The sequence below is a fragment of the Grampus griseus genome (genome assembly GCF_964374135.1).
Source record: "Grampus griseus genome assembly, chromosome: 18".
Classification (NCBI taxonomy): domain Eukaryota; kingdom Metazoa; phylum Chordata; class Mammalia; order Artiodactyla; family Delphinidae; genus Grampus; species Grampus griseus.
The window spans coordinates 2703599-2716128 of NC_139012.1; the positions used below are offsets into that span (position 1 = coordinate 2703599).

The 12530-nt window shown below is 47.0% G+C and overlaps 1 protein-coding gene across 4 annotated transcripts in view; it reads right to left on the reverse strand.

Moving 5' to 3' along the window:
- Positions 1–12530, reverse strand: part of COL4A2 (collagen type IV alpha 2 chain) — a 177084-nt gene that overhangs the window by 50342 nt on the left and 114212 nt on the right. For all 4 annotated transcript variants that reach the window (XM_082675330.1, XM_082675327.1, XM_082675328.1 and 1 more), the window contains 8 exons: positions 11927–12061; positions 11794–11838; positions 8539–8655; positions 6621–6692; positions 6235–6270; positions 6064–6126; positions 4131–4166; positions 1633–1674 (listed from right to left, as the gene is read on the reverse strand). In XM_082675330.1, coding sequence (XP_082531456.1) covers positions 1633–1674; positions 4131–4166; positions 6064–6126; positions 6235–6270; positions 6621–6692; positions 8539–8655; positions 11794–11838; positions 11927–12061 — 546 coding nt within the window. The remainder of the gene's footprint in view (positions 1–1632; positions 1675–4130; positions 4167–6063; positions 6127–6234; positions 6271–6620; positions 6693–8538; positions 8656–11793; positions 11839–11926; positions 12062–12530) is intronic.

A 12530-nucleotide genomic window follows, 5' to 3' on the forward strand; every position in this document is an offset into this window, starting at 1 on the left:
GCCAAAAAATAAAGAACGAACGAAAAAAGAAAAAAAAAGAATCACTTAGAATTTATGCATACAAGCTGGTCACAACTTGGGGCTGCATTTGCTTCTGTGGAATTATCTACTTACGATGAATTTCTGTATAAGGAAATTACTAGGTCTGGAGGCTAAGTATCTTGGTGTTTCTTGCTATGTGTTATGCTACTGCTTTCTAAGATTGGTACCAAGACATAAGAAATGCCTAAGAAATGAAAGACCAGTCCAGTTTCACCACTACTTCACCAGTTAAGGGGTTTTTTATATAATAAAGAGCAGCATCTTTAATAAACATAATATCTCAGGACTGCTTTAACTAGCTTTTTTATCATTATCAAGAAACGCTTTTGTATGGGATGCACAGGTGGTGAAACCTTCGATCTGTAACGTTACTGGACCACTATCCTTGTGTAGTATGCTGATTTCACCTCCAGGAATTAACACAAAAAGGAAGTTACTGCCTTTTCTTTTGCTATTTTCACATATAAACTATATAATACAGATTTGAGCTTAGATACCACATAACGTGAACAGGAGCAAACTGAGATGATGCTATTGGCTGCAGAAAGTGGCCCTTCACAGTATATTCTGAATGTCTGCTAATATTACAGCTAAAAAATACCTAACACTGTTCATCTCCCCTTTACCTATGGGGGCCTTGATGTTATTATTAGTATTTTATTATTTGTGGATTATAGACATTAACTTCATTCTCATTCTATCTAATGTGACTATTCTCCTTTCCACCCGATGATTTCTTCCCAGACTTTTCTTCTGTCTTCGTTATCTTACTATTTTCTTATATTCCATCATACAAGAGTTTCAATTTTTATGAATTTGGATCTTCCAATGTTTTTCTCTTGTGATTTTTTCCTATGGAATTCACACAAAGAAGAAAGTCTTTCCTTGTCACACCTGAGCAGTACGGGACTGCACTGAGTCTGCTGTTCAGTCAAAAAGCAAAATGGGAAGCAAAGTGAAAATGAGTGAAAAACGAGGCCAAGGGAACAAATCCGCTTGGCGGTGGGCACTCAGGTTCTGCAGTGAATGCAGTGGGTTGCGTTCTGCGAGGCTTTGCTTGTGGCTGTGGGTACCCATCTGAGCTTCTCACACACTTGATCTCAGGGGCTCCTCTCAAAGGCCACGACGCCTTTGAACCTTGGCACCGTGGGGAACTGCAAGAGTCCACGTGGCCTCTTTCCTGCCTTTGAGCCCAGCCCGAGCCGGCCACGCTCCCTGGTCCCTGAGCTGGCCACGCCCCCTGGTCATGGAGCCGGCCACGCCCCCAGCCTGAGCTGGCCCCACGTTGTCTGCTGCTGTCTTCCTTAATCTCCTCTGGATGCCCCTTGTCAGAGGACACCACAGGGAAATGCCTTTACTTTCTAGCTGCTGAAGACGGCTGAAGTTACGTGTGCGTCAGAGGTCCGGGGCTTCCACAGTCTTACTGATCCATAACCACCACTGGCGCCTGTTTCGTAACCTGACACTTTACAGTGATTGTTTCCTTTGCAAACGGTCTGTTTGCAGAGCACCTCAAGATAACAGCATAAAACGAAGACATTAAAATGATCTGTCAATACTTCCTAATTCAATCTATTACGTTTCCTTTACCTTTTCTCCTTTTTCTCCGTAAAAACCAAGTCCTCTGTTGCCCTGAAAGATAAATGGATTCTGTAAGTTTAAAGTCAATAATCACGGTGAAATAAAATTACTTTTTTTTTTAGAAAAAGAAACCTATTATCTATGTATCTGCAACATTACTGGATAACTATCCTTGCGTAACAGTCTGGCTTCAGCTCCCAGGAACTAATTGATACAAAAGGAGAAGTAACGTCTTTTCTTTTGCTATTTCCACATATAAACTGCGTAATAAACATTTGAGTCCATTCCAGATATCACATAAAGTGAACAGGAGCAAATCGGGATGCTGTAGCAGCTACAGAAAGTGGCATCAGTTACAGACAGTGGCTTCTGAGCATTCACTAAGATTAAACTTAAGTGACAAAAACTCCGCGGTTCATAAAAATGACAGTGTTTTAATACAGCCGTGCTTTTAAGAAATTTGTATTTTGTACTTTAAGCAAAACCCAAAAAATAGTGGAGTAGAACAGTTATTCTGTCACCCTTGGGAACACTTTGCCATTTGCTTTTTGAAATATATTTTATTGTTCAAATCCTGCAGACCCGGAAGTTGCCTATTATTGATTCCCTACTTGTGGTCCTGGGCTTTGACAGTCCAGGGCCCCTGCTAACTGCTTCTCTCTCCTTTAATCCTCTGCACCACACGATGAGCTGGGGCATCACAGATGGGGAAGGTGTCATACCCTTGGACCAAAGCCTCACAGCGAACAAATGGTAGAGCTCAGGTCTGACCCCAGGTCCTCCCGACTCTTAATCCCGCGTATACCGACTCTACAGGTTAGGGTCACAGAGCGTTTCCTTGGGTTCTGGCCCCTCTGGACTCAGAGAGCAGCCATTTCCTGCCTTGGATCCCACATTTGAAGATGATGATTCATACTCTCATCTGCCTCAGACTTTCTCACTTTGGTTAAATAATCCTAATTTCACGGAAAGATTTCCTACCCTTTTACTGATCTTAGGGGATGGTGTTCTTGGGGTTTAGCCAAACTTTTCATCTTCCTTTTTGCTTAAGAAGCAAAGCTAGGCTGGCGACCTAGTAAGTATCTGACAGATTCATGGAGCTGCCGTGCGTGGGAGGGCTGACCGGACACGATGCCGTAAGTCAGTCCTCTGTTCTCTGATTCCCAGCAGCTCTGCTTCCTTCTCAGGGCCCCTACCCACTGAGACAGAGGATCCTGTGGCGGGGGGGGGCTATCTGATCTGTCTCTGCACCACACTGTCCACCCACCTCCGATGCCCAGAGAGTTTCTGCAAATAAAAACAAAGCCTTTAATTAATCTTTGCTTTTCCTTTGCTTCTTTCCCACCTGGCTGGGAGCTGAAATCAAAGCACAGAAACGCAGCCAGGCTAGATGAGAACACGATTTGCTCGGGACCCCGAGGTCCCCCTGCCTCACGAGCCGGAGTCCAAGTCACCAGGAAGTGACCGGGCGGAGGGTGAGGGCTGTTTGTGCTGCAGCCAAGTGGGGATCTGAGGCGACCTTGGGGCTCAGCCGCTGCGTCCTACATCCGCTTCTCTTGGCGCTGGGCCGTTCCCAGCCTGCTCCAGGCTGCCGGACAGTGGGGAGCCCGGTGGTGGGGACAGCAGCCCTAATGAGCTCCAGCCGCAGCTGGAAGCTGTGTCAGAGGTGATGGGAGCTGGGGGTGAGGTGGGGACAGCCAAGGTCCCCAGGCAGTCACAGAGATGGGGTTTCCATGGGGCAGGCCTGGGAATGGGCAGGCTGGGAGATGTCCTTGGCCACATGCAGGCCACAGAATGGTTCTGAAAAGTTCGTAACGGTAGCCCAGTATTTCTGACTCACGTCGAGCTTAGACCAAATACTCCCCTCGCCAACCTCCTACCGTTTGTCTTGGGCATTTATCTACCTTTCCCAGGTCACGCTAAACCCTAATTCTGTCACCAGGTTCCAACAAGCCACCTACTTTGCTGTGCTCCAGCCAGCTGACTCATCTTTCTCTGATGAAAACAGGATAGCGTTGGGCCTGAGCCTGGCTTGAAACTCACCAAACACAACCCTAGAAGCGGACATCACACTGTGGTACAACCTACCTGTATCCAGGTAAGAAGAGCGCCATCAGCTCCCTACACAACTTTGGTGGCATCTCGTCCCTTCTTGTAAATGAACACACACGGATAAGCACGAGCTGTCCCTAATTGGTTCTAGTCTACGTTTCTAATCAAACATTCACCACCAGTTAGACTTTCATGTACCCCCGGGAATGCTATGTGAGTTGCAAGCAACAAGCCATTCAATACATCCACTTAATGACTTCATGTGACCATCCAGATGCATCATGGGATTTAACCCTGGAGTTTATAACATTGTCTTAAAACCCTACAAAACGGTCCGCATCATGAGATAAACAGTACAGCTCTCAACCAAGTAGTTCCGTGGTCAAGAAGGACATACACAAACACGCGAGGCCCCCCTCCCCTTTCCCTCACCATCCCGCCCCCCACCAACTTACTGGCTGTCCTTTTGGTCCAGGGGGTCCAGGGGGTCCCTGCACAAATACAAAGAAATTTGGAAACTGTTTTCTTTATTCCAGGACCCAGATAACATCTGCTGGAAAGCTCTGGGAAAGCCACTCTCTGTATGTTTAGAACACCGGGTAGTATATAGAGAGGTTTCTAACACATTTGTCTCGGCAGGGAGGCAGGGCTGGAGGGGAGAGGGCGGGGGTCAGGCCCAGTTCTCAGGATTTGCTGGCTGTCCACACGCAGCTGTTTCTGGTTTGCTTTTCTGAGTTCAGGCTTTTGACGTGACCCCTGTCGTACTCATGTTTGCTCTGATCCCTTTGCAAGGTCTCAGGCCCTGTCACTCCAGAGACGGCTTCTCCCGGCTTCCTCTGCGGTCCCCCACAGGGCACCATCCTGCACTTTCGGCTGATGGGCCAGCAAATGTGCACAGACAGAATTAATTGACATCCAGGTCACTCCGCAGGGTTGAGAATCCGCCTGCCAACATCACCATGTCTTTCTGCAAAGCATTCAGCGTCAATACCACACTTAGGATACAAGTTTTAAAAATGCTTTAGAAGAGCAATTTGTGTTGAAGTACAAATAAGTGGACAGGGCAGGGGCTGTGGGAGATTTTAATGGTTCATACAAAGACCCTGAGGCTGTCACCTCGGCTAGGGACCCAGTGGGTACAATCTGCTGTTTCACACTTCCCTGAACTGTGTGCGTAAAGCACGACACCCCCAAACCCTGTGGCACATGTGCTGTAAGCCGACAGCTGGGCGTGCCGGAGAGCAAAGAGCATCTTGTCACATAAGCCTCATCTCATCCCCTTCGGCCAGATCTCTCACAGCCACAGCGCTGCTTGGAAAAATGACTGTCATGACACCAGGGAACTGTGCTTTGTAGAAACATGATCAATTATTATTATCATCTTATTATCGACAATTAGAAGGGAATGAATGAGCGCTCCCACCCCCGACTGTTGGTGTGACCGCATCTTCCCAGACACATGTGTGTCCACTGTTTCTCAGTGTGTGTCGAGAAGCTGACACTGCAGCTGCCTCGATCTTGAGCAGTGGTTTCCTCTGAGAAGGGCTCTCTCCCCTGCAGTCAAAAGCGCTCTTTGAGTAATTTAAGGCCTGTTTGTTTATTAACAAAAAGTGAGGGGAAGGAGAGAGTCAGACACCTTGCAGGAACCAGTTCATCTTCTGGTCCTTTGTGCAGCGGGAAGGGCCTGAGGCGGCCAGGCCCTGGGACTCTCCTTCTCCCTCCCCTCCCCTCCTCGAAGCAGGCCCTCCTTCACCCAGGGATGTGTCCTGTCGCACTTTACTCTATTATTTGATTGGCAGGAGGAGGGGACACCTGTAGACCACCACTCAGGTGGGGCACAGGGGCCACTTTGTTAATTGGTGTCCAATGTCTCACCTATTATGATGGCTCTGCCCAGGTGCAGCGCACCTGCTCTAATGGCCATGCCAGGTGTGGCACCCCTGTTTCTAATGGCGATGCCAGGTGTGGTACACCTGCTCTAATGGCCATGCCAGGTGTGATGGCCCTGCTTCTAATGGCCATGTCCAGCAGAGCCCATTTCTTCCTTATCGACCTATTGGACTCTGGTCTGCTTTGCCAGGGATGACAGGCCCCCGTCAGCTGGTCAGGTGTGGTGCTGGGAGAGCTCGTGAGTGACTGCAAGGGCGCCCAGCCAGCACCGGGTCAAAATTTGACCTAGTTGGCAGTGATCTGATGACCACATATTTTCAGTTCTCATTCTTCAACCTTGATGTCAGCAACGTGTACAAAGGACGACCTGTCTGGTCTTGGCGACCACAAGCATCAGGTTGTATCGTGAGGCTTTCACCAGCGTCTGCAGTTGAAGGAGCCGCATCTCTAGAGGATGCTTGACAACCTCAAGGGCGAGCACACGAGCCTGGTACTTACTGCTCTTCCTGGAGCTCCAACCGGACCCATCTGTCCCACAGGCCCAGGGCGGCCGGGAGGCCCCTGAGGACAAGCAACCAGAGAAGGCTGTTAGCAGAGGCCGACTGGGGCACGGAGTCCGGAGTTCTTCAACTTTCGCTTCGTCTCTTCTCTAATAAAAAGAACGCTTACCTGGAAACCGACCAGTCCGGGCACTCCAGCTTCCCCCTAAATGAGAAATAGTTTTTAGAATTTTAGCTTTTAGGCATCTGTAGGTTTAGTGACATTTTATTGCAATGTTGAAAATAAGTATATAAAGTGTATCTGCCGTCTCAGGACTTGGTGATGTTAATCACCCAGATATCTGGGGTGTTGTGAATGGGGGACGAGTGTGCCCACAGTTAGTGTAAGGTTGAAAACAGCCTGGAGGGCAGTAAGAGAATTTCAAATCAGTTGTGATTCTGGGCTATTCCATCCCTCTCTGCATCCCTCCACTCCAGAGTTCACTTGGAAATGAACTTTGTTAATCGCGAATTTAAGCTGTGGTGCTTGCTCACGCCCCACCTCTACCGACTTACCCTGTATCTGTCGCGGTCCTCACTAGACAGAGCGTAGGGCTCGCCTTTCTGCCCTTTGGGTCCTTGGGGCCCCTAAATTAGCACATAGATCATAGGAAGAAAAACGAAGAAAACAGTCCATTAGCATTCAGTGCAACAACTGTTATTTGGATGATCACGTGTTGCCTTTTCTTTTTTTGGCGATACGCCGCTCTGCGGCACGTGGGATCCTCCCGGACCGGGGCACGAACCCATGTCCCCTGCATCGGCAGGCGGACTCTCAACCACTGCGCCACCTGGGAAGCCCCTACATGTTGCCTTTTATAGGCAATGTCTAGCTCTTCTCACGGCCAATTCCGGTTATTCTGAACACCAATCTCTACCTTAACCACAAGGGTGAGAGTTTTACTTTCATTTTTACCCAATAGCATCTTTCTTACAGTTAAAATGGAAATACTTTATAGGATTTAAATTATTTTCAGAAACCCACGTGAAGTTTCAGTAAACAAATCCTTTCCTCTACCACCCTGTTCCTTTTCTTTGTAAAAATACTATTCTGTGTCTTCTTTGGCATTTATGTACTAAAATATCAACACATTCACGCTGAAGCACCATTTGTGGGAGAGATACTGGGTCATCCTTTAAAAAGGGAATTGTGTCAAATATACACGATGTGTGAGTACGTACATACACATATACACGTGTTTTAACACCTACATATAAAATCAATATTTCAAAGTGATGGCTATGTTTATTGGTAATGAAAGCTATGATATTAGAATAGAATAGAATGCAATGTAGCTTATGGAAAAGTTGAATCACATGAAAAAGCAGCAGCCAGTGGAGGAAGTGGAAGGCGGCGGTGTGAGCGGGACCAGAAATCCAGCAGCCTCGGCGGAACGCAACGAAGGGGGTAATGGCTGCCCTGCCCTCACCTAAAAATGTTGTTTTTAAATAAAAAGTTTTGCCAAAAAATGTTAGTTTAACCCTGAATTTGCAATATACTGGTGGTAAAGAGGTAGCAATAGAATGCCGAAAAATATTTCAAGATTCTTTGCAAAGACCCTAGAAATTAAATGAAGCCACGAAATAGATCATTATATGGAAGTTCTTCCATTACGAAAAATAAAGTCTATCTTGTATATCCCGGAGAACATCATTGTTCTTTCACGTCACAAAGGATGTTAGAATCTAATAAAGATGATGACTAATAGAGAGTTTTGTCCAGATTTAAGCTTTTTAAAATTTTAGTTCCACGATTCCACTGTTATTCACTGTTATTTGAATCGGAGCACGGGAGGAAAGGAAGAAACACTTAGGAGGCTGCAGGAGTGAACCACATAAGCCAAACTCATTACTTTCTACCTAAGGCTTAAAGAATGAATCATGGGCTTCCCTGGTGGCGCAGTGGTTGAGAGTCCGCCTGCCGATGCAGGGGACGCGGGTTCGTGCCCCGGTCCGGGAGGATCCCACATGCCGCGGAGCGGCTGGGCCCGTGAGCCATGGCCGCTGAGCCTGCGCGTCCGGAGCCTGTGCTCCGCAACGGGAGAGGCCACAGCAGTGAGAGGCCTGTGTACCGCAAAAAAAAAAAAAAAAAAAAAAAGAATGAATGGGAACATGGAGTTATGTGAATGCAGGAACAGCACGCCTAGGTATCCTCAAGCCAACCTCAGCAGGGGAGGTGTGCTTTACCCTGACCGCTAACCAAGAGTGGGGAGCCACGGCTTCCCGGGGTGTAAAGCCAGGCCTGGCATGTGCTCCCGCCTCCCATCACTGTCCTGGGAGCAGAAGGCAGCTCACCCTCTTCAGAGAGCTTTGCTAAGACAACTTCTCAAAGGCATCCTCTCAGGGCCTCCTGAAAGCAAGACCTTTCACACATTTCCACCACACAGATTCCAGAGCCGACCCGTGGAACAGCCCAAGCGGTTCCCATACTCACACGGGGGCCGAGGAAGCCGCCAGGGCCGCTGGGTCCCGGATAGCCTGCGTCACCCACTGTCCCGTTGCAGCCGTCGTAGCCAGGCGGTCCTCTGGGCCCGCCCTGGCCAGGATGTCCCTGGAAACAGAGAAGCGAGTGAGTCCTCAGCCCGCAGGGGTCTAGTTTTCATGTAACTGTGACGAAACAGCTTAAAATCTTCTCAGAAGAGATGTCCCTGGCATGAATCCAAGCGCCAAGACAAGTCAAAATGAACCAATGAATGAATGAAAAACTAAGTCATCAAGGGCACTCAGGTGTCCTTCTAAGTGGCAGAGGGGCCTGCACAACACAGTTCTGTTTCCCACGGGGTTTGGTAAGATGTCAACCGTCTTGGGGTTTCTGCTGCTTTGCTTCCTTGGGCGACAGGGAGGGCTGTTTTAGCAGGAACAGAAAAGGGTAGGCTGAAAAATTCTAGAAAACACTCTAGAAGCAGATGCTGCTCGGGGATAGCAAGGGTCAGCTGTGCCCAACCGAATTCTAGATGGAGCTGTACAGACCCACGTCCTAAACGGGTGAGAGTCACACCTGCAGAGGGATCTCATCAGTGACTTAGCGGCAGGTAGAAGAGCTGATTTCCTTACTGACTTTCTTCAATAAGTCAATTGACTTATTGTCGTCTTCAGGAACAGGACTTTTTAGATTTTAAACACGAATAGAAAGCAAGTCAGGTGTTCTGGGATGCCGGGTGGGGGAAGGAAGGCAATGCGATCACATGTGTCTTTCGTGTAACTCGGGGTCAGGCTAGGTCTCTGGGCGTCTCAACCGCGTGAATCTGGTTCTGGAGACATGGAGGGGTCAGGTTAATAATCTACAGTTTATGGACTACGAGACCAGAGCCTGTTTTGCTGTTTCTTTACACGACAGATGTTTAGATATATGATTTCTTATTGTACAATTTCTTTAAAATTTTGGTTTTCTTGACAATAGACCAAATATATATTCCAGAGTGATTTTTGAGGCCAGTGGGCTGTCTTTTAGGTTTACCTTGAGAAATCTGGAAGGTTTCAAAGGAAATGAACAAGCCCTACACAGAGTGCCTGTACCCTGAATGATATTAAGAAATACAATAAGAGAAACAGAATTTTTCTTTTGTTTGCACATTTCTTTGCTTCCGATGTTCAGAGCCATTGCTTTCACTGGTGCCGTCAGATAAGAGATCCAGTAGGCTTTTCAGTCAACCCTCTGGTGGGTCAGAGAAACCCTGATTGTCCCTGTACATCACGAGATACAATCTCTCTGGTATTGGAGAGCCAGCAGCATTTTGGTCTTCGACATAAAGGCCTCGTTTTTAGGGACCTCTAGAAGCTGACCTTCAAATTCAGAAATCAAGCTCTGCAGGTGTTCTCCTCACGACGGTTAGGATTCCATGATGCCTTCATTAAAACGTACCACCGAGTCCCTTACTCTCCTCCTGAATGACCCGTCTGCTGTTGGTCTTTCTGACACGCTTAGAATCGATCTAAGTCATTTGAAATTGCATGCCAACCTGGTCTTAGTTTGAAATTGTCCTTCAAAGAAAAATTTCAATTCTGTTGAGCTAAATGTCCCTCTTGTGTTCAACATCTAATTAGGTCCATTTCTGGACCTAAGAATTTATGATACAATTCTTAGATTTACTGCACATCACTTTCTATATTCGACTTCTAAACAGCTAAAACTGTCAGGTCCTTCAAACTCTGCATCCATTAGGTGCTTACATACCGAAAGTGGCATTTACATTAACTTACTGTGGAGCATCTATCAGACTTCGGCAGTTAAAGAGACTGTTTTTAGCAGTGCTGACATTCTGTAGAAAATGACCCGTTATCGGTACACCATGATCACCCCTCCGTATGATGACTATTTCCTCCCTAATTTGCGAAATATTTGCTTCTGATATTAAATGAGTATGAAGTGGAAAAACGAATGAAAACATGATACAGATCAGTTACACTATTTTCCCATAATGTCACTCCATCTAAAGCTCGGACTTCTACTTCCAGAAGAGACCACACTGAGGAATGATCCAAAGAGTCCAAAAAAGTAGGTTAAAAACGGGCGATTTCCTTTGAGGCAGTTGGTAGGGAAATACTTTTGTTATTTGTTTAACCCTTGAAATCTGCGGATTCTTCAACTCTGCCAATTTCTCAAGATTCTGACTCATGTGAGAGTTATTTCCTGATTTGCTCACAGCTGTGTGTTGTCACTGATGTGTCTGTTCGAGGCCTCACTGAGGTGACACAGAGGATCACCAGCCATGTAGGTCTCACGTCTTGGCAAGTGTGGCTTCCTTTCCTTAGCTCTGCCTTCTGCTGCAAAAGCCTCCTTGAAGGTGGAGCTAAAGATCTGAAGGAAAAGCATGAATCCCCTGTGACTGCTGTCCACTCGTGCCCTCTCCCTTTTCTCCTGCGATGGAGCAGTCCCACTTGTATAGCCTGGGGGGTTGAGGATTCTCTCCCTCTGTGTGTGTGTGTGTGTGTGTGCGCGCGCGCGCATGCGCGCGTGCATGCGTGTACAAGCACGGTGATAGACAACATGTGTGTAGGGTTAAGGGCACAGACATCTGCGTGTGTGAAGTTCCAGTGGCAGATGTCCTTAAACTTCAGCGGTTAGAGGGATGGGCAGGTCTAAAAGTGCAATAAACACATTTATCCCGGAGGCTGGGATCTGCAGGAAGCCAGCCCTGGGAAATCTGCTCCTGGGTCCCGTGAAGAAGGCTGTGAGTCAGGCTGCTTTGTTTATTTTCTTATGCCACAAGAAGTAAAGTAAACTAGGTTAGAAAAACACATTTGATTGCGTTTTGAGATTTTCTCATGGACAAAGCATGCCTTTCGTCTTCTCATTTATGTGCGGTAACTACCAAGCACAAGCTTCAGGACAGCCCCGCTCTTGGCTGGACTACTTTATATTCAGGTGGTTCTGGAGTTCAAACAAAATGTTCAGACTGGCTTTTTATAGCACGTCTGTGCAACACTGCAGCTTTTTACTACAAAACAGTGTCCAGTTTTAGCAAAGTAGCCTCAATTCTGAAGCCAAGTCCAGAAGGACGTTTACAAAGCAAACCATCTGTCCAATATTTGACTGGATTCCACGAGAAAAAAATACGCACATGTAGCCCCATAAGTTTTTTGTTATAAACAAGAAAGGGGGACTAGCGAGACATGTGTCTGTAAGTCATAAACGTATTGTTTTGCACGTGTACAGTGTTTTAAAATTCTAATCTTATGAAAAACTTACGGGAATTCCGTCGGCACCAGGAAATCCAGAAACGCCTCTGGCTCCCTGTAAAGAAGGCAAACAGACTTAATGATGGCCAAGACACCTCCACCCTTCAAACAGCGAGAGAAATACCGACAGTTACTGTACGTACCACGTCTCCCTTCGGTCCTGTGATGCCGGGAGCCCCCCTATCACCCTTGTCACCTTTGCGGCCTTGCAGTCCTGGGAACCCTTGTAAGCCGGGGGGCCCGGTGTATCCCTGTGGGCCCACTGGCCCTGGCTGGCCCTGTAGAAACAACACACGTTCAGTTTCCACAATTCATAACCGTGCACGAGCATTTTCAACCATGTTGCTTTCGAAGCTACGCTCTTCATTCTTGAAGAGCTATAATCTTCAGAGAACATTACATGTAAACCACCACCTTCTGCCACAAGAACCACAAAGCGATTCCCGGCTAACAGAGAAACCATAGAATTCAAAGGGAAAAACATTAAGTGTGAGGGAAAAATGATCCTAAATTACTACAGCGATGTTATGGTGAAATGCTAATATTGGGTTGGGATGAAAGAATAAACTTACTTGGCTTTAAAAAAAAAGTCCTTTCAGTATGAAAGAGAGTGCCAATCAAATTTCTAAGATTTTCTCTCCATCTCAGTATAATGCATCCAATAGGTACGGACATGGAGCTGGCATCCAGCTATCAAAGTGGTCCCTGAATGTTTATGTGATCAGAGAATCTCTCCTTCTGTTCACA